At 36.7% G+C, this 23,370-nt stretch overlaps 1 protein-coding gene across 1 annotated transcript in view; it reads left to right on the top strand.

Annotated features, from left to right (window-relative positions):
- LOC110093852 (endoribonuclease Dicer homolog 2a) overlaps positions 1 to 21,012 on the top strand; it is a 48,860-nt gene extending 27,848 nt beyond the window's left edge. The window contains exons 8-12 of the mRNA XM_020818868.2: positions 7,833 to 7,961; positions 8,049 to 8,181; positions 8,393 to 8,486; positions 20,543 to 20,735; positions 20,822 to 21,012. Of these exons, the coding sequence (XP_020674527.1) occupies positions 7,833 to 7,961; positions 8,049 to 8,181; positions 8,393 to 8,486; positions 20,543 to 20,735; positions 20,822 to 20,986 (714 nt within the window). The 3' untranslated portion in view covers positions 20,987 to 21,012. The remainder of the gene's footprint in view (positions 1 to 7,832; positions 7,962 to 8,048; positions 8,182 to 8,392; positions 8,487 to 20,542; positions 20,736 to 20,821) is intronic.
- Positions 21,013 to 23,370: the final 2,358 nt, after the last annotated feature.

The raw sequence follows: 23,370 nt of genomic DNA, 5'->3' as shown, positions 1-23,370 counted from the left end.
AATCAACAAAATAGATTCCACCTAAACTAAAATAATGCTTAATAAAAAAAAAATAGATCTAACACAACGATTAGAACATTTCATTAATGCTTACTATCTAAATCATCCAAAATATTTCTAATCCTTGCAAATGTGTAGTAAGAAACAATAATCAAAGAAAAATCATAAAAAATAACCTTAAAATAGAAATCGGACTGTTTGGGGTCGGACGAGCGGAGGCGATTCCGATTGGGGGCGGCGGTCGGATTTGGGCCGGACAAACGTCGTCGGCGGCGTCGGATTGGGGGCGGCGGCCGGAGGAGATTCTTAGCCGGCGGTCGGACGAGCGGAGGCGGCGGTCGGACAAGCGGAAGCGACCCTAGGAAAGAGCGAGCGACGGGAGAGCGAGCGACCGAGAGAGAAGGAAAGAGTTAAAATGAAATTGCAGACGCGGGGCTCGGTGTATTAGGGCTTAAACCGGCCGTTTTCCGGCGGTTTTGACCGCCGGTAAAAAGTCACTTATCAATGGCGGTCTAAACCGCCGTTAAACCGCTGGTTCTTGTTGACGTCCGGCGGTTTACCGTCGGTTTAGGGACCGCCGCCCTTACCGGCGGCTTATATTTGCAAAATCACCGGTGCAGCCGTCGTTAAAATCCGACGGCCAAACCGCCGGTGGTGCCGCCGGTACTACTGGCGGTCCTAAAACCGCCGGTTAGAACCACCGGTTTAGGGCATTTTTCCTGTAGTGATTCCAAAAAATATTTCCTCTATCTCGAAATGTTTCTCCTACAACTCGGCTCTAAGTTGTTCCATCTCATATTCCAAAGCTTCCATCTTCTTGTTGGAGAATTTTTATTATCCTGAAACAGATTACATACTTTATGATCGAGTATGACATAAGAATGATGATATATTATCCCGAAGGGTAAAAATATCATTTTCTTATAGGCTCAATGATAAAATTTACAATTTAACAGAGATTCTCCCATTCGTTATTTTGGTCAAATGAGGTTTATTTATTTATGGGGTTTATTTGATTAAACTAGTAGTTTTCTTCATTTTGAGAGTCATTCAAATATTGGCTAAAGTTTATTTTTGAAATCCGTGAAAGTCTTGCTTAAAGGATTTTTGGCCTTTAGAAATTTCAAGGAGGTGAAAAGATCAACTTAGAATTAGTTTTGAATGAGAGCCAAGGGAGGTGAAGTAAGAGCACTTAATTCTGAGAAATCTCAGAAGTGCTCGAACTATCCTATGTTGGGCTTTACATTTTAAAAGTATAATTTTTATTTAAGTTGATATTTTTATTAGAAGTTTGAGGCTTACATTCCAACAATATTTGTTGAACGAATTACCCAGAAGGTGAGGGCTTATAGGGTGATTTGGAATCAACCAATGCCTCAAATCTTAAAACTAAGGTGAGGACTACCGATAGATAGTGTCTCGAACCTAAGTCTAAAGGAATGCAAAAGGGACTTATAAGCTACAGCTCTCACATGAGGCATAACGTTCTCAATCTCTGGATTTATTTTCCTGCCTGGAATGAATTACTAGTTAAACTCACCTAAACGCTTTTAAAACTATGTTATCTGGTCTTAATGTAAATGTAGAGTGGATGACTATTTTTATTTAAAAGTAGGACTTATAACTTAGCTTTGAGGTCAAGATGCCTATGTATGAAGGTATGCATATGAGACTCATAAAGAAAATATATTTTTGGTTATCTAGTACTTAAATGAGGGCTTTCTATATGCAACACTTTGGGGGCTATGCATGATTGTTTTAAATTTGAAAAACTTAGCTCCTTAAAAGGGAGCCATGCAATTTTCTTATTTGAAAGAAATGAAACCTAGATTGATTTAAGTTGTTTACAATTTAAAGGGTAGAAAATTTATTTTGTCCTAAGAGCCTCTCGTATCACAAGTCTAGACCACACCCAGATAAATAAGAAAAGAAATCTAAGAAAAAAGGCATGCTTTTCTATTACGCACCCAGGTAAACAAGCAAACATGCTTTTATATATAAATAAAGTAGAAAGAATGTAAATAGAGTCCAAATTATTACAACCAGATTTTGCAGCTGAGTTGCCTGTCATTATACAACCCAATCAAATTACTACATACTCTACTTGTTGGGGGGGGGGGGTCTTCAAGCTCTTCACTTCTGAATGAACATAGGGCTTCACTTTGGTAGGTATATCCTTCCAGTCCACTTCATTCTTTTGCTCCAAACCCCTACAAGTTCGATACAACTTCTACTTCTATCAAATACATTTAAAAAATGTAAAAGACTCAAACCTGTAATGAATTAGAAGCACTTTATATAATAAAAGCACACATTCAAAATTTTCCTAGCACGTAGAGTGCTAAGCATCTGCTTCTACCCTATTGGCCACATTTTTTTGGGGGTTTAAGCAGCGCCTGTCATGCAATTAATTTATTATTTATGAGCGCCCCCTTTTAGATATGACCCCTTGCAAGAAGAACATGTATATTTCTACACTATCCACTTAAAGGCAAGTGCCCACAACATAGACAATCCAAGGGCAATCACTCAACAACATCAAACACATGTGCAGAAAAAGAAAAATCCTAATCCTAGTATGTCTAGGGGGCTGTGCACCTAAGTGTATGAGTTTGTAGGTATTTGTATTTGCTGCATATCATACATTTTCACTTGCAGGAGGATGATGTATCTGGTTTCCATTGGATGGTTGTTGATTGTGGGGTGTGGTAGTATCCGTCACCTATTGTTGGTTATCATTACTATGCTTTCGAAGAATCTTATTTCATCGCTAGCAAGTGCTAAGAATTTGTCGTATATTGCATTGTATATGTTTGTAGAGGTACCACCATATTTGCAACTTTCTCACTATTATTGTTTGAATGTGACATTTTCACTTCCCATTCATAGATCTATTGCATGCATTATGCATGATGGATCTTCTATAGTCATTCATGGATAATTCATATTGTCTTCTACCACTTATATTCCTTTGTGCCTAATCTGGACCTCACTTAGATCTCGTAGTACCTTTCTCTTTCATAATTTGTGCAAGCAAATGTAGTAGGGATTACTGCATCTCTCTACATGGTTGCCATGAAGACTATAATCAACTTAAGTTTTTCTTATTCAAATGTGTTCATTTGTCATTCATAGGGTACTGCCACCTTTGCTGTACATATTTTGTATTCATTTGTGAACATTGTGTTGTATATATGATGAGCTTTTGCAGTAGTTCGTAGTAACTTGCATCGATAGCCTATTCTCCACCTTCACTTGTAGGAGAGTAAAGTGCTTGTTTGGATGATAGATACATACATCAAAATCCATTACTGTCGTCTTCATATGGTTTGCAACTTTTGTTTATCTTCACTTATGATCAAACTGTACGTGCTCATATTGAGCATTGCCTGAGGATGAGTTAAATCCAATGCTACGAGTCCTTTATCATGTCCCAAAGAGCTCTTGCCATAGCTTTGTGATCAAACATATCCTTCGCAATCTTCCTATTTCTTGTAAACAAGTTATACTTCTAAGTTATTTGCCCTTATATATGATTGGTAATGAACTTGATATTCCCATCCATTAACATCTTCATCTCTATTGAAATTACGCTTACAAGTTAATTGTCATTGTTAAAAAAAGTCATGGCCAAATTTGGAATGAATGTATGCATAGATCCTTGCTCATTTTCATGAGATTTGAATGAATGATATTCTTTAGTTAGCATTTGCATCCAAATTGGAATAACAACTCTAATATATTCCGTTGATGTCATTGAGTAAATGATATTTTAGAAATCTTTTACTCCACAAATGGTCATTTGGATAATCAAGCTCATTTATCATTTGTATGTCTTGAGAATTCATTCAACATTCTTTATGAATTCCCACTTGTACATTTGAAAATATCTTGTTATTTGGAATCAATCTTGGCTTATTGCATCTTGGTCTAAGTCCTTTGCATTTGCCCAAGTTTTGGTCAAGTTATTTGAGTTTAATTCGGGTCCCCTATAGCACTTTCAAGTTTAAGCTCCTTGGCATTCGAGTCTTGTTTAGGTCCCCTGTGGTCCAACTCAAGTTTTCTTTCTTGAGTTCAAATATTCAAGTTCCTTTTCAAAGTATTCAATTCAAAATTCAACGTGCAAGTCCAAATTTTGCTATTTCAATTATGTTTAAATTCTCTATTGTTCAAAAGTCGACAAGTTTGGTGTGCAAATTCAAGTTCCAATTCAGATCGTTGCTTGAGTTCAAGTAGTATGCTCAAGTTATGTGTCCCCTATAGTCCTTGTAAGTTCAAGCTTGTATTCAATTTTATTTAGGTTAAAAAATTTTATACTTCATTTTGTGTCCAAATACAAGTCCGAGTCCAAGTCTTTGTATTTTCAGTCCAAATATCGGTAGCCTCCCGGCGTCTCCCCCGTTTAAGGAAATAGCCAAGAGTCTTCCTTTCCTTCCACGCTACATGAGCGCTTTAGGTAGGTGTCGGGTGATACCTTGACGACATTTTCTTTAATCCCCCAAGACGCTACATGAGCGCTTAGGGGTCTTGAGCACATGTTAGAAAGAAGCACAGGGATTTTCCCACATGTGGGTACTTAATTTTGTCCCCCTCATGCTTCATGAGTGGTCCCACCTCGTTGCAAGCGTTGCACCGGTTTCCCTACTTACTACTCTACGTGAGTGCGTAGGGGGTTTGCTGGCTCGTCGCGAGCGTCGAAAGCGCGGTTTAAATTAGAAACTTACACCTTCGTGTAGGTGGATCGGCAGCGGGAGCTCATGGCATGTAAATCGAGGCACAAGGGAGAAGCTCTTTTTTTTTTCTTTTAATAATAATAATAATAATAATAATAATAATAATAATAAATATAATAATACTATTATTATTATTATATTGCTAGTGATTATATTAATAGTAATATCAATATTAATATTAAAAATGATTATAAAAAATAATCATTAATATTAATTTTAATACTAATACTAAAATGAATATCTAAAATAATGACAACCAATTATTACTACTATTAATAATAACCACAGCAATTACCAACTAATAAATATAATTAACTAATAGTAATTAGTAACTAGTAAGGCAAAATAAAACAAAAATGAATATACCTAGGTCGGTTAGCTTGGATCAAAGCAGGGAATATTGGGCTAGGGAGGTCGGAGCAGTGGAGTTGGGTCGGGGCTTTGGCTCTGTTCGGGTATAGAAGGTAGGGGAACGACTTCAGGAGGTTGGGGCTTGGCCAGGCATCGGGATGGTTGCGAATGGCAAAGGGGTGGCTTGCTGGTGTAGGCTAGAGGAAGATAGGGCACGGGTTAGAGGAATCAGGTATGGTGCAGCTAGGGTGGAATTGGACAGGAGCTGCTCGGCCTGCTGTAGAAGTCGGATGAGGAGTTCTATCCGATAAGGTAGGTCGGGAGCAAAGAGGTCGTCGGATGGCTTGAAGGAACTGAGACAGAGCAACGGTGGCTTCGGCGTCGGGTTCGCTAAGGTACGAGGAAGATGGGTAGGATCGAAGTGAAGAAATGGTTTGGCTTTGTCCTGGGAACTTTTATACGTCCGGTGTAAGGACGTAGAGGAACGTCCGGTTGGAGGCAAAATTCCGCCAAAAAACTCGGTATTTGCTTGGTATAACTAGGTATTATTTGATATTAACGAGGAATACCGCTCTTTGAAGACCAATACCGAGTTATACCGAGCTGTACCGAGAAATACCGAGTTGTACCGAGTTTTTCTAGGAAAAACTCGGTACAACTTTTGTATAACTCGGTATTTCTCGGTATAACTCGGTATTGGATCTTCAAATGATGGTATTCCTCGTTATTGTTTGGTATTGCTCGGTATTTGCTCGGTACAACTCATTTTTTGGCGGGATTTGACCTCCGACCGGACGTTCCTCTGCGTCTGGTCAGAGGACGTAATAATTGTTCTTGTCCTGGAGGAAGAAGGTTAGTCAGGTTTCAGGCGACAGAGAAGAGGTTGTTGGAGGGATCGAGAAGTGGAAATGGAAGCTTGGGATTCGGCTGGAGCTCGGGAGTGGAAGAAGAAGAAGGGCTGCGACTCGAGTCCATTTTAATGATGCAGAGAGGCTATTCGCAGAATATGAGTATTATTTCCGGGATAGAGACTCGAACGGCATCACATGCATCGGTATTTCAGTGGATTTTCTGGGATTCATGGCAGAGGTATGTATCTTTTAAGCTTCTCTTTTTTTTTTTGTTTCTTTTGGATTTGCTGGCAGAGGTCAACATTCACCCACCTCCTACATAGGCTGATTTAATTTGATTTTCGTTATCAGGCTCAGCCAATTTTTTTGTTTGGATAATTCACAATTTGAATTTAATTTATTTGACTTGGTTTTAAGTATGATTGGATTTTGAATTAAAATGTTTTGTCTTATCCTTTCCGCCTTATTTTTGTTTATAGGGATTCATGATGAACATTTGAATTGGTATTGATTGTTGAATGAATGAACTAGTGCTCCTTACAATCCAATTGTGCATGTGAATTGTTCCAGTTGTGTGCACGGAGTTTTTTTCTCTCCCCATCCGCACCAGCTCCATCAAATTTTTGTATTAGATCATCTATCATATTATTCATAAATTTAGTTTCTGATTCTCAATTTACATCGAACCCAATCTTGTTGATTCCCTTACCCATGCATCATGTTGAATCTAATTGTCTTTGCTCTCACCTCTTGGTTTTCCTCATGTATCATTTAGCTTATTTTGCCACCAGTGCCATATCCATATGTTGCCCAAACCCGCAGTTCTTATTTCTCCTATGAATGATAGCCTCTAAGGCAATTCCACTATGCCTGATTGCTTCCTATTGCGGCTGCTTATAGTGCACCACTCACCAATTATGCTCACTGCTCGAAAGTGTCTTAAGCTTGTGACAATTTCCTTTTGTTCGCTTCAACTTCTAGTGCCCATCAACCATTGCATCTTCATATTATGATGACCAATACTATTTGCACGTCATAAACATTTGTGCATGTTAATCTTATCTTGAAACTTTTTTACTCATGATTCACCTGCTTTAATTTTGGCACTAGTCTGAATTTCATCCATGTATTCTCATCTCACAGAAATGCAAACTTGTGAAATTAATTTTTGTTAGTACATACAAATCATATGAACGTGATGTATAACATTGACTGCTGTTTTGAGAATGCTTCTTAAATATGCTTCTCCGGTAGAAAACTTCATTTTCTGAACCAATGTTTCTTAAAACTGCATTTTACAAAAGTACCCAAAAACCAAACGAAGCCTGAGTCTCACAAGAATGTGGTGGGGACCACCCCATGCATCAGTATGAGCCAACCACAGAACTTTGGTTCTGAATTCTTTCAGTTTTTTGAGAAGCTGACTCATCTTTGTTTTCCCATAACACTATTTTTTATAAAAGTTGGATCCAACATATTTTAGATATGGGAATTTAGTTTGGGCATAATCTTTAATGCCAAGAGTATGAAGCTTTCTTGTCATGATATTTGAGGTTTGCTCATGTTCTTGTCATTGATGTTACATGAATGTGGCGCAGGAGCTATTTGACTGCTTTAGTGATCAATTGGCTTTGCCGCTTAATATATAGTTAAGTAGGGAAGAAAGACTGATTAGCCTCACTTCTAATACTTTTGGAAATAAAATTAAGCATTACCTGAGTTGTCTAAAACTTGACTTTTTCTTATAGCTATTTTTAATAGCAGGAATTTACTCGTTTTTAGTTTTCAAGTAGTAGTTATTTTTTTTTCCTGTTATCATGATAAATGTCTTTCTATTCGCTTCATCCATCATTATATACATAGATGAAATAAGGCTAAATAATTTCCCTATTGTTAGCATGTAGAAGATCTGCGTGATTTGAAGTTTGACCCATCGACCGTTAACAGCTCAAATAAGAAGATCTCCAAGCTACGAGATACCTTTTTGTTTTGCTTAAAGGAGTTGGGTCTGTGGCTAACTATAAAAGTAACATGCACTTTTATGTTTATTGTAGTTTTATTTAATTATTAGGTGAATTGTATTTATATTAAATGTCATGCTCATTTTTTGTAGGCCTGTGAATCATTATCAAATGAAGACCATGCTACTATTTTTTGGGGTCAAAGCAATGATAAGATTGGTGAAAAAATTATAAGAAAATTCAGTCATGATTCGTTTACTTTGTTGTCCAAAAATGTTCCTGCTGGTATACTTTTTTTGTTCTTGTTATTTTTTTATGTTATATCAACTCCGCTTTGCTATTTCGTAAGTTTGCGATAAACAATGTAGAATTTGAATAATTATGTGATTTGGTGGGGCTAGAGAGTGTTATATATTTCATTTGCTTTATTTAAATATACATTTTTTTCTGTTTACATGTTTGGTTCCATTATATTCTCTTATTGTTGGCTTGTCAGGATGGTGCATTGGAGATGATTTAAAAGCAGATGTAGAGGCAGGATATTTAACAGCAAAAGTTTCTTGTCTTGTTCGATCTCTCTTGGAGTATAGGTAATTGCCTTTCAAATTTACTAATTTCAGTTTATTTCTTCTGTCAAGTATTTGCAATAGAGAAACCTTTAGGTTTCTGGTGAGCCAAAAATTTATACAACCCAGCTTCAGGCGGTCATATATAAATGAAATAGGAGATGATGGTTGGTTAGAAAACTGGGAAAACATCACTCTCTCTTCTTATCAAAAGTTTATTTTATAAAAGTTTCCCAAAAACTCATGTCGCAGTACAAATTCTGAGTTATCAACTGTCTAGCTTGTTATAGAATTCTGTTTTTTATGCAATTGTGGAGGAAATCAATGGAAAAAGTTCTTGAAGGGAGAAGTTTCTTGCTTCAATACAATGATTTCGATTAAAGATTTAAAAATTGGGGTTCATAGTGAAAAATGCTTTTTAAAAATAGAGGTTTACCAACATCCAACATTAGATTACAAGCAATAACGGTGTGAACCTGGCGTATTGCTTATAAAACTATTTCATCTCTTATTTTTTGCTATTTATTAGAAAAAATTAGTCTGAGAGCTTGTAAGCAAATTAAAATTTAGAAATTTGTTAAATATTTACGAGTATTACTGTCAACATTCATGAGGAACAGTTCCTACAGTTTTGAAACGCCAACTGAGTATAGAGCGATGCTTAATAAAATGAATAAAACAATGCTATGAGCATGTTTGTCATATATATATTATAGCTCATAGATTGTACCAAGTTGTTGGGGTAAGAAATAAGCGTACAAGAGCATTGGCAAATGAGAATGGATAAATAAAATACATGAAAAACTAAAAAAAAATGATGAGATTTATATGTTTTGACAATATTGACCTATATTCACAATCACGCAAATGGATAAGTTTTCACTGAATCAGAGATAACTACAAATTATAAAGCATTTTCTCATTTAAACATTCTTTTTTAATTTTTCTAATTACTTCTCTCTCTCTGTTGACTATTAAAAAAAAAAGAGATACAAAAAATTTTAAAACAAACGGCATGTCGGGCAGTTAGTGTCGAAATGAAGCATTGCTTAGCATAGGAACTGCCAACAGACAATCCAAAGCGATAAAAGAAAGAAATTTGGAGAAATGGAAATTAAATTCGCTCGTTCGCTCTGACTCCGATTCGATCGTTGCTGTTCGACTTTGTTTGCTTTACAGGAAGACGTCTAGGCTTCGCCTTTCGTCTTCTCTGTTCGTCGTTGTTGTTCGGCTCCGGTGCTTTGTCAAAGGTGCAGAGATTGCACGGTCGCTCCTTATGCTCCTTGTGGTCGTCCGACTTCGTTCCTTCACCTGAAGTAGAGATTGCGCACGTCGCTTCCTCGTCTCCTCATAGTTGTCCGACTTCGCTCCTTTGTAGGAAGCGGAGGTTTCATGCGTAGCTTCTTCGGCTCCCGTCATTGTTCGACTTCGCCTCCCATGCCCTAACCCACATCTAACGCCGACCGATCCCCGCCGGTCGACTCCAACCGGCCGACCCGTCGACCGTCACCTTCTAGGCCGTGCGCAACCTGCTCCGTGCGTGACCTCCGATCCATGCCCGATCGGGCTCCCCCTCTCCTTTTATTTGATATATCATATATATTATATATTATAATATAATGTTATATATTATATTATAATGTATTATATAATATAAAACAAAATATATATTATACTATAATATTACATAAAAAAAAGAAAGAAATATTTCAAACAGGTGTCGAAGACCCCGGCTGTTGTACCTTTGGTCCGATTGGGATGGTTTGAAATTGAAGACCTGCGCCTTTGATTTTTAATCCGGGCAGATAGTTTTAAAATTTTGAAGACCCGCGCCATTGATCTTAGATCTGAGCGGATGGTTTTACAATTCGAAGACCCCACGCAGTCGATCTTAGATTCTGCTAGGATGGTTTAAATTTGAAGGCCCTACGCCGTTGACCTTAGGTCCGGGTTGGAAGAAATTTCGGCAAAGGCCGTTCTGATTTCTCCCTCGGTGGGGAGGTGACGCCGGGAGGCTACCGAAATTTTCTTGAAAAATTCTGGATTTAGCGAATTTTGAAAAAAAACATGGCTCTTTAAGAAAAATTTTAAAATCGGAGAACATTTAATTCACCTATTAAATTAATTGATGAAATTATAATATTGAGTTGTTCGTTAATTAACTTGATAATTAATTAAACATCTACTGTGGAGATAAATAGATTTGACCTTACATTGGAATTGTAATTATTCTGGCAAAATCAATTTATAGAAGATGTTTGACAATCTTCAGCCACAAAATTATCTAAAGAAGCTAAGTATAAATTATCTAAAGAATCTAAGTATATGGTCTTGCATAAGTGCAAGTTGTGCAATATGGATGAACAACGTCAATGGGATCTTCAATAAAAAAAAAATTGAATTGAAACATTGCATGAAAGGAAAAAATTCTTCCACATTTTGGCAACTTCTCTTCCTCTAAGTCTCCGAATTTTTCTTGTGGGTTGAATAAAAATGGTTTGAAAATAGATTTCTTGAGAATGATAAATACTTGCTTACTGCCTGAAGTTGAAAGAGTTGCTCTCTTTGCTTTCTAAGCTAAAGAGTTTTAAATTATCCACATTGATCATATATATATATATATATATAATGTTGGAAACACAAACTCACATTTTTATGATAAAATGACTTCGTAATTTCATCTTTATAAATATGTTATAAGAAATCAACATGTTCACTAACCCAATGTATGTACAAGCTTTTTTTCAAACAACAAAAGCTCTCACAATCTGTACAAATTTTCCAAACAACTCATAAACCTTCAAACTCTTTTACATACTCTTCAAGGCTCCCCTGTACAAGCTCCTACAGCTATATGTGGACCCTATCCTCTGCAATTGCAAGCTTTGGCTACTATAATTACTGGCTACGAACGCCTGCAAACAAACAAATGAAGATTCAATATATCACAAATAAATTGAATAAATGCTGATTAACGGGCAACTTCTAAGGAAGTCATAAGCCCTAACCCAAACAATCAAATTTAGAACCCTCAGGCATCCTTGTCTAAAAGGATTAGGTTGTAAGACCCACAACTCGTGCCACTTAGCTTAAAGTGCTAGGTCGTAAGACCCATCATTAGGCAACTTCTAATGAAGCACTAAGACCTAATCCAAATCCAATTCAAGCCAAATTTAAACTTTTGGGCATCATAGTCCATAGGACTTGGTTGTAAGACCCACAACTCGAGCCGCTTAGCTTACAGGGTTAAGTCGTAAGACGCACCATTAGACAACTTTCTAAGGGAAGTCATAAGATCTAATCCAAATCTAATCCAAACAATCAAATTCAAACCTTCGGGCATCCTAGCTTATAGGGTTAGGTTGTAAGACCCACCAAAGAGCCACTTCTAAGTGAAGTCGTAAGTCCCATGTGTTAGGAATACTTTTAAAACAAAGTATAACAATCCTAACGCTCCTATAAATAACCAAGCAACTTCTAAGGAAGCCATTGAATCTTCCAACCAACCTTTTAATTAAAATTTATGGGCATCCTAGTCTATAGGAGTAGGTTGTAAGACCCGCCATAGGGCAACTCCTAATTGGAGCCGTAAGCCCCAAACTAAACAAATCATATGGGCAACTCCTAATTGGAGTTGTAAGCCTCGAACTAAATAAAATAACGGGCAACTTCTAATTGGAGCGTAAGCCCCAAACTAAATAAATTAATCGACAACTTCTAAGAAAGTTATGTGCCAAACCCAAATTAAATCAAACTAAAATTCAAACTTATGGGCAACTTAGTCTAAAATGATTAAGTTGTAAGACCCACTTTTCAGGCTACTTCCTAAGAGAAGTCATAAGTCCTACCCTAATAATTAAGATCTCCGGGCAGCCTCACTGTAGAGTTAGGTTGTAAGATCCATCATTGGGCTACTCATAAATAGAGTAATTAGCCTCAACTTCAAATTCAAATCTCCGGGCTACTTTCTATGAAAGTCGTAAGTCCCAACCTAAACCTAAATTCCTGGGTTACTTCTAAATGAAGTCATAAATCCCAAACTAAATAAATCTCTGGGTATTCTAATAGATGTAAACCCCAAAATACCTAACAAAAATTAAAACCTACATTTAACAACTTCAGTCTACTCGGGATCCCTGAGAGGAGGCAACCCATGGCTGTTAATCAGATTTTCTGGACACTACGGTCAATGATTATTAGTGTTGGTAGACTGAAATCTACGGTATACCCGGGATACCCGGGATGACGGAACCATGGGATCTTGTTCGGGTTTACCTCCATCTTGCCACCATTGAGACTAAATTACCTAAAATTTATTCATCCTTAATCGAGAGTTCTTTCTTACGTGTTAAGAGGGGTAATTAATTATGAGTGCTTGCGCTCATAGGAAGTAAGGACCCAAGATCTTTAAACCTTGACATTACCCTCAGGGAAAATCTGGTTAATTACAATCTGACTTAAGGGAAATGAAATCTTATAGCTGCAAAGTGGGATTCATGTATTCGTGCTGTTTTTCTTGAGCCAACACTATCTTTTAATTTTTATATTTCTAGCAAGCTCAAACTCCAAGCAAAACCCAACCACCGAATCGGTCACAAAACAAAAATGAAATGAAAGAAATCCATGTAGATCATATATGACTTATCCTTATGCTGCGAGGGATGATAAAAATAATAATAAGAATAAAATTAAATTGCTAGTTGTATTATAAGGCCATTTGTTCATTTGCTGAATTGAAATGATAAATGATGAGCAAATAAGTTAATTAAAATATAAATAGATTTTAATTAAAATTTAAAGCTAATATCATATATTATATATACAATCATTTATTAAAAAATATTTCAGATTCCAACTAAAAAATAATAATATGCATAATATGGTGGTTAAGTATTATTTAAAACATTCATTTTAAAATTAAATTACGTCTTGTGTTATTATATTCAATTTAGTAGTAATGATCTTATGATGTGATATAAACTCATGCATAGCCTTGAGAGAGGTTACATGATGGTGTGAATGTGAAACTATAATGATGATGGATCGATCCCTCCTGGAATGACTAGATTTTACTTGAGGTGGAACAGGCTTTCGCCTGAATGAATCGCGTCCCTTTTGGGTGAAACCCATGGGGAATTTTAATGAGAAGTGGGTGGCTAGGAGGGAACTTCAAAAGGGAGAGGGTTGTTTTGAGATTTGCTATGTATTGTATGCCTTAAGTAGGTTTTTTACCCTAGGGTTCAGTGGGGGATGCTGGATTTTTGGTTGAATTTAGAATTGCTTAGGTTGAGAGGGTTCTAGTTGATGGCTAGGGATTTGGGAGAGCCGGATCTTCCTCTCTAATTGAAGATACAATTGCATCTTGTGTTTCTTTCCTAGTTCTTTCAATAAAAAGTGTTTATGTGTTCTTCCTATTTTTCTCGTTGCCGTTTCCTGGTTTTGCTGAAATTGCTTTCACTTCTATCAAATTGGTATAAGAGTGTAGAGCCGGGTACCTATGGCAGGAAGAAAGATATACGTGTTGGAAGGGGAGATCTAACAATTGAAATTTGGTTTCGAAGAAAAAATTTTCAGATTTTCAAACTCAAATTTTGGCCGACCATGAGAAGATGTATGGGATATTCGCCATCGTTAATGAGATGATGAGAAAGATGCTTGAAGTCCAAACAAAAAATGGCATCGTCGGAGGCGAGGGGAGCCGCTGGAAGGTAAGAGAGTTGGGAAAAGCCTAAAGATAAGGAGAGGGGAAGATCATGAGGTGGAGATTGTGGAGGGAGAAGAGAGAAGACCTTTCGTAAAGCCTATTCCTAAGAAGGAAGGGAGGAGACAAGAAGATGGTATGAGGAGAGGTGAGGGGTTTGGGTATGAGCAAAAGAGTGTTGTATTTGAAAGGAGAGGGGCTGATAATGACTGGATGGGTGTTGAATTTGAAAGTATGGAGGATTTTGACAAAGGGTTTGGGTTCGAGAGTAGAAGAGATGACCGGGACCCTTGGTCGGGGGGTGGGGTGGGGTGGGGTGGGGGACACCCCCTTAAGGAATGGGATATTATGAAGGAAATGAGGGGAACATAAGAGATCCGAGTGTTAGAAAACTGAAGATGCATCTTTTTGAGGGAGAGAATGCGCATCGGTGGATTTACAAGGTGGAAATATATTTTGCCGTCAATGGGTTGAGAGAGGAGGAGAGATTGGCAGTGGCCGGGCTGTCTTTGGATGGGAAAGTGTTGACGTGGTACTAGTGGGGGGATATGAGATGACCCATGCGGACCTAGAGGGAGTTTAAAGACTGCTTGTTGAAATATTTTTAAACTAGCAGGGGAGAAAGCTTCTATGAGTAGTTCTTTGTTTTTGACACAGGAGGGGACAGTGGTGGAGTATCACGAGAGGTTTGAAGATCTTACCAGCCGATTGGTCCAATATTTGGTGACTGTACTAGAGGGAAATTTTATGAAAGGGCTCAAACAAGAGATTCGAGTGACAGTTAGAGTGATGAGGCTTTGTGATTTGGGTGAGGCTATGAATCTTGCTCAGTTAGTGGAGGATAGAGGCATTTGGAGAGAGGGGCTAGAGACAGCAACTCAGGAGGTTCGTACAGAATGACCACCACCTTTTTGAAACCCAATGGGCTAACACCGTGTATTCTTAGGGAGACCCCGAAGGAGAACTCTAGGACAGAGATATGGGGGGAACTTCAAGAAGTTTACTGATACGGAATTACAGGAGAAGAGGGTGATGGGGCTGTGTTTTAGATGTGATGAGAGGTATACATTGGGGCATAGGTGTAAGGATTGAACTCTTCAGGTTGTCTCTATTTATGATGACGAGGAAACTGAGGAGTAAGGTGGGTGTGAGGCAGTGTTCTAGAAGGAAGAAGAGCTGTATTTAGATGTGGCAGAAGTATCCTTGAACTCAGTGGTGAGATTCACTCCAAATCACAATATGAAAGTAAGAGGAGAAATAGTAGACCAGGAGGTAGTGGTGCTGATAGATAGTGGGGCTACCCACAATTTTATCTCAAGCTAGGTCATGGACTGATTGGGGGTGAAGCTGATGGACATAGAGTGTTACAGGATGATGATGTGCACATGGAAGGTGGAGATAGGCAGAGGATATGTAGGGGGTGATTTTGACCATACAGGGGATCCAGGTGAGGGAGGGCTTCCTTCCGCTGGAGTTAGGGAGCACTAATATCATTCTGGGGATGAAATGACTGTAGACCTTGGGAGACACCAAGGCCAATTAGAGAGTACTGACGATTGAAATGGTGGTGGTGTGAAGGAGAGTGGTGATTAGGGTAGATGTAGTGTTATCCAAAGCCATTGTTTCTCTCAAAACCATGGTGAGGACCATAGGGGGGGGGGCGAGGATTTTTGATGGAGTTGCAGAACTTGGAGGTGATCAGGTTGGCGGGGGGGGGTCACCTTAAGGGATGGGTTGTCACTGATTAGTATCAGACCTTACTGATACTCTCAGATCCTGAAGGATAAGATTGTAAAGCTAAGCCAGGAGATGTTGAAGGTAGGGATCATTAGGCTGAGCGTGAGTGCTTTTTTTAGCCCAATCTTACCGGTCAAGAAGAAGGATGGGAGCTGAAGATTTCGTGTGGGTTACCGGGCCCTAAATAAGGAGTCTGTGCCAAACAAGCTTCCTATACTGGTGATTGATGAGCTTTGTGGAGCGGTGGTGTTCACGAAGATAGATATGAAGTTTGAGTACTATCAGATTAGGATGAGATATGAAGATATCTCGAAGATTGCATTAAGGACACATGAGTGATACTACGAGTTCTTGGTGATGCTGTTTGGTGGCCGTGGATAGATTGAACAAGTATGCTCATTTTATTCCCCTACAATATCTGTATACGACTGTGACAATTGCAGTGACATTCATCAGAGAGGTGATCAGATTGTATAGGATAGTGGAATCTATAGTGTTTGACTAAGATAAGGTGTTCCTCAATCATTTTTGGATGGAGCTATTCATGATGCATTTACAACAAATCTCAATAATAAGTTTTCACCTCAATTAAATTACTCGTTCTTCTTTTTCTTATCCCTACAACTCGAGTCGAACATGCTTGAAACTCTCATACTAAATTTTCTCTTTCTCTTTCCTTCATTTTCTCTGATTTCATCAGCTGCTTCTTCTTTCCCTTCTTTTAGCTCTACGTCTTAATTCTTTTTTTTTTCTTCACTGATTTAATAGCACTGCCTCTCAGCCTTCTAACTTTTCATTCATAGCAAAGAAAATTAATAATGGATGCATGATACCAGTCATATGGTTTATATAAATATATAATTTTTTTTTAACATTACCTAGCACGAACTTGCTTTCTCCTCACGTTTGGAAGGTCTCCAAATTAATTCAGCTGCTTGGGTAAACAGAATATTAAGTGCTTATGCATTATCATATAAGGCTTCGTTTGGGACGGCTTTTTTATTGCTTTCTAAAACGGAGTTTTAGTACAATTTTTTTTATTTTTGTATTAAAACTCCGTTTTAGAAAGCAATAAAAAAGCCATTCCAAACGAAGCCTAAGTCAAGCGCTTATAGTTCATCACAAGCCTTCCTTGCCACTACGATCTGAATCAACCATTGCATGTTAAGATGAGTGGGAACTTAATTTGCTGCCGTACATTAACATAACTACAGAAATTTTATTAAGTGAACAATAACATTTTATAAATATTTAATTAATTAACAAATTAGTGTATAAAAATATGCCTACTTTTCTCTCTCCCAAATTTTTTTTTATACTTATATATCTAACAAAATGATCTAAATAAAATGTAGAATTTTATAAAAATAGTTTTGATGCTTTTTGGCATGTACAAACAATGAGATATATATTTTTTCGGAGGATAATTAAGCTTACCTTAAAAAAAAGGGTATTATTTCTAGGGCCATTGTGTTGCCTTCTAGAGCTGCTTTCCTGATTTCAATAATTTTTGGTCAGCATCCCGCTTTTAGCATGACGCTCATTCACTTCCTTTGATTCTGAATGACTCTACGTCTATCATCTGGTTTCCACTTTGGATCCTTCTCTTTTTTGCTGTCGGTTTTTCAATGGATCTCACCTCCTGTTTCCCCCACATTAAAATTTTCTTGGGTTTTGATTGATCTTCCAATTTGGCCTCCCACTTCAATCTTGGTGGCTCCTTATTTCGTGGAGACTACTCCCTTTGCTTCCCCTATGGATCCTGTGCCTCTAGTTGCCCACGCTCATTCTTTTGCAGATATTATTGGTGGGATGAATGCCTGAAGAGTTCATTTCTCTACTTCAAATGGCCATTTCGCTGTTTTTTTAATCAATATGTAACTTCACTTATTCATAAACATCCATCCTCATATCTGGGCATGCCTGCTCTAGTCTTTTCTAAAGAGATCTCAGAGCATGCTACATCTTTTTTTTTAATTGTTGGTGAATTCTCGTTAGGCACCTTAACTTGGAGGTTATTCATAAATTTTAGTTTAATATATATTTGGTTGGTGACAATTCTGTTAGGCTTATTACTCTTGTGATGTTATTATTAGACTTTTTTCAGAAACATACTACACTAGGATTTTATCTCAAATGTGCTACTTTGTTAGTGGTTTTTCGATGCATATGCTAAAATAGTCGCTTCATTTTGACTCTTATGAGGGGAATAACATATCATTCTTTTTTGAATTGCATTCCCGCAACTTTGTTTACATTATTTCAACAAATCCAACCATATATTCTTTAGGTTAGACATTGAGCAAACCTTTGTAATTGTATAATGCTATTGCTATGGTTGGAGTCTTAGATGAACTATACATTACTTCTAAGTTTGTACAAGAGATATGAATTTGCTCATCGATTTTTGAATATTATAGTGGGTTTAATTTGAAGGAATCCTAACATATAGTTCATCCTACAAGATTTTTAGCATAATTTCAAGAGTGTTTTAAGACATCCAAAATATGAGAAAAATCTAATTATTAGACTCAAGATATAATCAAATAATTATATCTGACCCTCTACCATTTTAGAGGAAATTTTCATAGATTAGGTATGTAATCAACACTTCAAACATTTTTATTTTTATTTTTGTTGGGATTGGAGGTTTATGTTTATGTACAACTGCGCAAGCTAGCCCTATAATGGCAGTCACTTCAACAACTACAAGCATCATCATAAATATGGATATTCCTATTATTGTGTCACACCTCACATTGACTCCCTACCAAGCAACACAAGGTTTAATAGAGTAAAACATCCGATTCCTTAATCTTCATAACTCATAACCATTCCGAAAAACATTCATGTCACATTTAACCACATTCATCTATAAAGCATAAACATTCAAAATATTCCATTTATATCATATGTATATAATTATAGAGTAACTAACCACCCAAAGATATTATCATAACAAACAATCAACGCACCTCTGATTTAGACTCATCTTACTAGCTATACAAGAAAATATAAGTTTTAAATTAACCAGAGTCTACTCGGCTTCACCTTATCCCTTCCATTTCTTGCCACTCCTCCTAGGGTCTTCTAATTTAAAACCATGCTGGCCGGATCATACAATGGCCTGGGATCTTCAAATTTAAAACCATCCGACCTTAGGTCTGGGTGGGAAGAAATTACGACAAATTTCTCATGATAAAATCTTTTTAAGATATGATTGAATGACCTTTTTACGAGTTAATATTTGATTATTCCATTTTTGGGGTTTGTGGGAATATTTTAGAGATGTTGTATTTATGTAAAGATCTTGAAGTGATCATATATTTAAAAAATAATTTAATATCTTATGGGATCTCTAAATAAATTATCTCAAAACTCATTCCTTATTATCACTATAAATAGAGCCTTAGAAGAAAGTGTTTGACATCTTATATTCACTAGCAAATAGAAAGAAAAGGGAAAGAAATGGAAGAGAAAATGCCAATCGAGAATGAAGGGAATTGTTTTTATGGTTCTTTTAGAAGGGTCTTTTGCTTCTTCAAAAAAGTGTTGCTAATTTTGGTTCTTTCAAATGGAGGGGCTTTTAGCCTTAGTAGGGATAATCCTGCTAAGACTTGCCATAAAGAAAGTAAAATATTAATGCTAGCAACTTCTTCTTCATTAACTTTAACCTTCGTCATCAAGATCATAACATCATAGACAATGTGGTATTGTTGTGCTTATCTCAGTTTTGTATAAAGAGAGATCCTTAATGCATCTTTTTTAAAATTTAATAGGAATATTTAATCTGTGTTCAAATTTGGAAATGGGTGCATCTAACCGAGCCTCATAAACTTGCATGTATGTGACTTATGTTGTGTTTTTCTTTCATGCTTATTTTAAGTTTCGTTACTATCATAACATCATCACCATTAGCTTATAATTCTGATCTTGATGAATTGTCCTTGGTACTACTTTTCAGCTGTTTTTCTTAGATATGGATACCTAGTGTATCTTTTTTCTTTTGCGGTAAATATCCAATGAAAAGACTACTTCGCACGCACTTCCTCTAGGCTTCATAACCACAAAAAAGCAGTGACTTGTTTATCTCTTGTTGCATCACTTTGGTTAATAAAAACAGCACAGAACATTAATTTCAGCACATTACCCCACAAAAGGTTGGCTTGACATGTTAGATGCTCATTAGCCTATACTGAAGGTTATTAGCGTTACCAAACCATTCTAAAATCTTGAAAAGTTTATGCTTTTTGGTGCCCCAAAGATTGTTAGGCCTTTAAAGAAGAAAGAAGAACCGATGTTAATCTGTATACGTAATTATCGGTTCAGTACTGTCTTGTCTTATGATTCCTTTAATGCTAAAATTTGTTTCTTCTTGAAGTTAGTGCTAGTTTCTATGTTCTAGCCACTAGGCTTTTCTTTTCTTCAATTTTGGCTTCCAAAAATTTAATATCTATTTTGTTTCTTAGTCTTTATCCTCAGATATTTTGTTTCTAGTATTTCTTAACCGGGTTTGTTGCATTATACATTGAAGAACGTTGCGGTTTCTCTTTTCTCTACTGTCTTGAATGATATATATGTCAATAACAATTAGATGCTATTTTTATTTTTGAATTACTTAAAAGGTTGCTATTGATTTTAGGATGGTTCAAAATTTGAGATGCATTGTATTTGTTCAAAGAGTTGTTACCGCAATTGTTCTACAGTCTCTTTTAAGCCAATTAAAAGAACTTTCGGGATGGGGTATCCAGTACATGGCTGGAAACCGGTGTGGCTTGCAATCTCAAACGAGGAACCAACAAATGGGCATTGTAGATGCTTTTAGGGATGGAAAAGTGAGCTTTAACCATTCCTCTATGTTTTTTCAAAGTATATTAGTGATGGAAAACTGTTAATCTGGATTATTCTCGAGGAAGCGCAGGTAAATATTATTGTGGCTACTCAGATTCTGGAGGAAGGGCTTGATGTACAGAGTTGTAATTTGGTTGTGCGATTTGATCCGGCTGAAAATGTGTGCAGTTTCATACAATCCCGTGGTCGTGCTCGAATGCAGGGATCTGACTATCTAATTCTTGTTAAAAGGTAATGTTGATTTGCTATGCCATTTCTTCTTTTCTAACCTCTTTCTTTAGAATTTAAGTTCTCCTTTGAAATTATATTTAATGTACGAATCTGTCACAGTCCCCATTATTGAGAATTTTGATTTGCTAGTTAAAATTGAAAAACCAATCTGGTTTCTTGTTTTTCTCTTGTTGCTTTTCTTTGTTTTTTTCATTTAATGGAAGCACATTAGTGCTTTTTGACTGATGGAGAGCAAAAAATTCCAAACAATATGAAATTTCTTCTCAAAATGTAAGAATTTAGTAGTCACACCCCACAATGGCTTCTCTCTATTGAATTTAAGGCATGATAGAATATGTATGACTTAAATTTATTATATCGTTATCTCTTACTCAGAAAGCTAAATAGATTATTACAAATCAGTTTAACTGAAGCATTCTATAATATTCTATTCATTATACCATAGAGCTTCTAACAAACATCAATGTTTAATTACATAGTATCAAAATTTCATTATATACATATCTTAGCGGACTTTATATCTTGTACCACAGCTATATATCAAAAAATTTCAGTAGCTTCTTCAAAACTCGATCCACATTCAGGATCATTCTTATCTTTTGCTCTATCTCAAAATATACAGCTCAGAAGTAATATCAAGTGAGTTTTTAAAGCACATCGAGATAGATAATTTTAAAATAACCTTCAAATTTTAAAATAAGCAAGATGTCCTAATTATTAAATAGACCGGAAAGTTTAAAATAAAATATAGGCTGATCTACTGCAATACCTATAATCATCATAAAGTGGCATTTCCTGAATAATGATTTAATAATAATTGTTGAGGTAATCTATTGAAAAAAATTTAAAAAGATGTTCAGGCATAATGTGCATTATGAAAGTCAAACTTATTGGTATTAAGATTAGAGACAAATCATTTTATAATATTCATTTATTTCTCAATCTAAAATATTATCTTACTTTAGCTTAATATGCTGTACATGGTGTTATATTGATTGACCATCATAAGGTAGTGAATTGTATTAGATCCACATCACATATCATAGGGTTAAAAATCTAGCTCGAGTGCTACTTATTGTGGGGAACTTTTGACTCAATAAGTGTTCACATTTGTCGCCTTTATGTACAATTTATTTTAAATATATCAATTTGGGGAGCTTTTTCTTTTATAATGGCATCTTTGTTTGCCCTACCTTATATAGATTGTTATATGAAGTTTATTACTTGATAACCATTTGCCTTTATATGGGCTCAATTTTATTGTCATATATGTCCATTTTATCATAAATATATCAGATTAATGTCTTTCGCTATCTTCAATATGGGCTATCTTTTGTTGCCACTCAACCGAGGCCATCATGAACTTACAATTGGCAAAATATCTATATAACATGAACTTCTCTTAAGTCTAACATATACAATCATTTTGAAATAGGCTATTCAATATTTCATCAATTATGTTGCTCTTATGAAGTGCTCAGATTTGTCCTACTTAAGAAATAACAACAATATCAAATATTGATATAATCTCCTATCTGGTTTAAATGTTTTTTTTTCAATCATTTAAAATTTGTGCATTCCTATAATTATAAAGTGTAAGACATGTCATGGCATGTTTGATCATAAGACGCTCGCAACCACCCACTAACCCACATTTGTACCACGTAACGTCACCTCCACTGTTCGTTTCCCTTAAACGCATTGCATTAAGGAATTAGATAGGGTAGGCGCTCTTGTTTTCATTCAAACTGACTCACTGCAACTTGCCCTCTGCAACCATTTCGACTCTCCTCACACACAGAACCGGGTTGGCCTCCGCTCTCCTTCCTCTCTTCCTCCAGTCGAGCATTCATACAAGAGTCGAAGCCCAAGCAGTCACGTTCAATCTATCTAGATCCCATGCCACTGTCGACATCTAACCTTGCACGTGAACCAGGCAACGAATGACCTGCAGCCTGCCATGACATTCATGCCTGTCTGTATTCGCACTCCACCCTGCCATTTGACTTTTGTCAATTGGTATGCAGGACCCGTCGTCCCTAATCTGCCTACCCAATGACTGCGAAGGCTCTAGTCAGACCAACTTTTGGCCCTGACCTCGACTATCGTGTCATTGAGCTAGCCCCCCTCCCTTTATTCCCGTTGGCTGACTCTGACCGCAAACTCGTTCGGCCACACACAATCTGACCTACCTCTTACTTATTTATGATAGCACCGAAGGATCAGCACGGAATGAACATTGAAGCTATTGATTAACTAAAAATAGACAGAGAAATTTCAAAGATACTTCGAGTGGGTTCCCACCTCTACGTAGTTTGCTTCCAATGAAGCAAACCCTTCGTTCTAAATCGAAATTACTTTGCTTTCACCGTCATTTTTTAACACAAA

This window comes from Dendrobium catenatum, unplaced genomic scaffold (genome assembly GCF_001605985.2).
Source record: "Dendrobium catenatum unplaced genomic scaffold, ASM160598v2 fragScaff_scaffold_621, whole genome shotgun sequence".
NCBI lineage: Eukaryota > Viridiplantae > Streptophyta > Magnoliopsida > Asparagales > Orchidaceae > Dendrobium > Dendrobium catenatum.
This window is presented reverse-complemented; position numbering and strand designations above follow the sequence as displayed.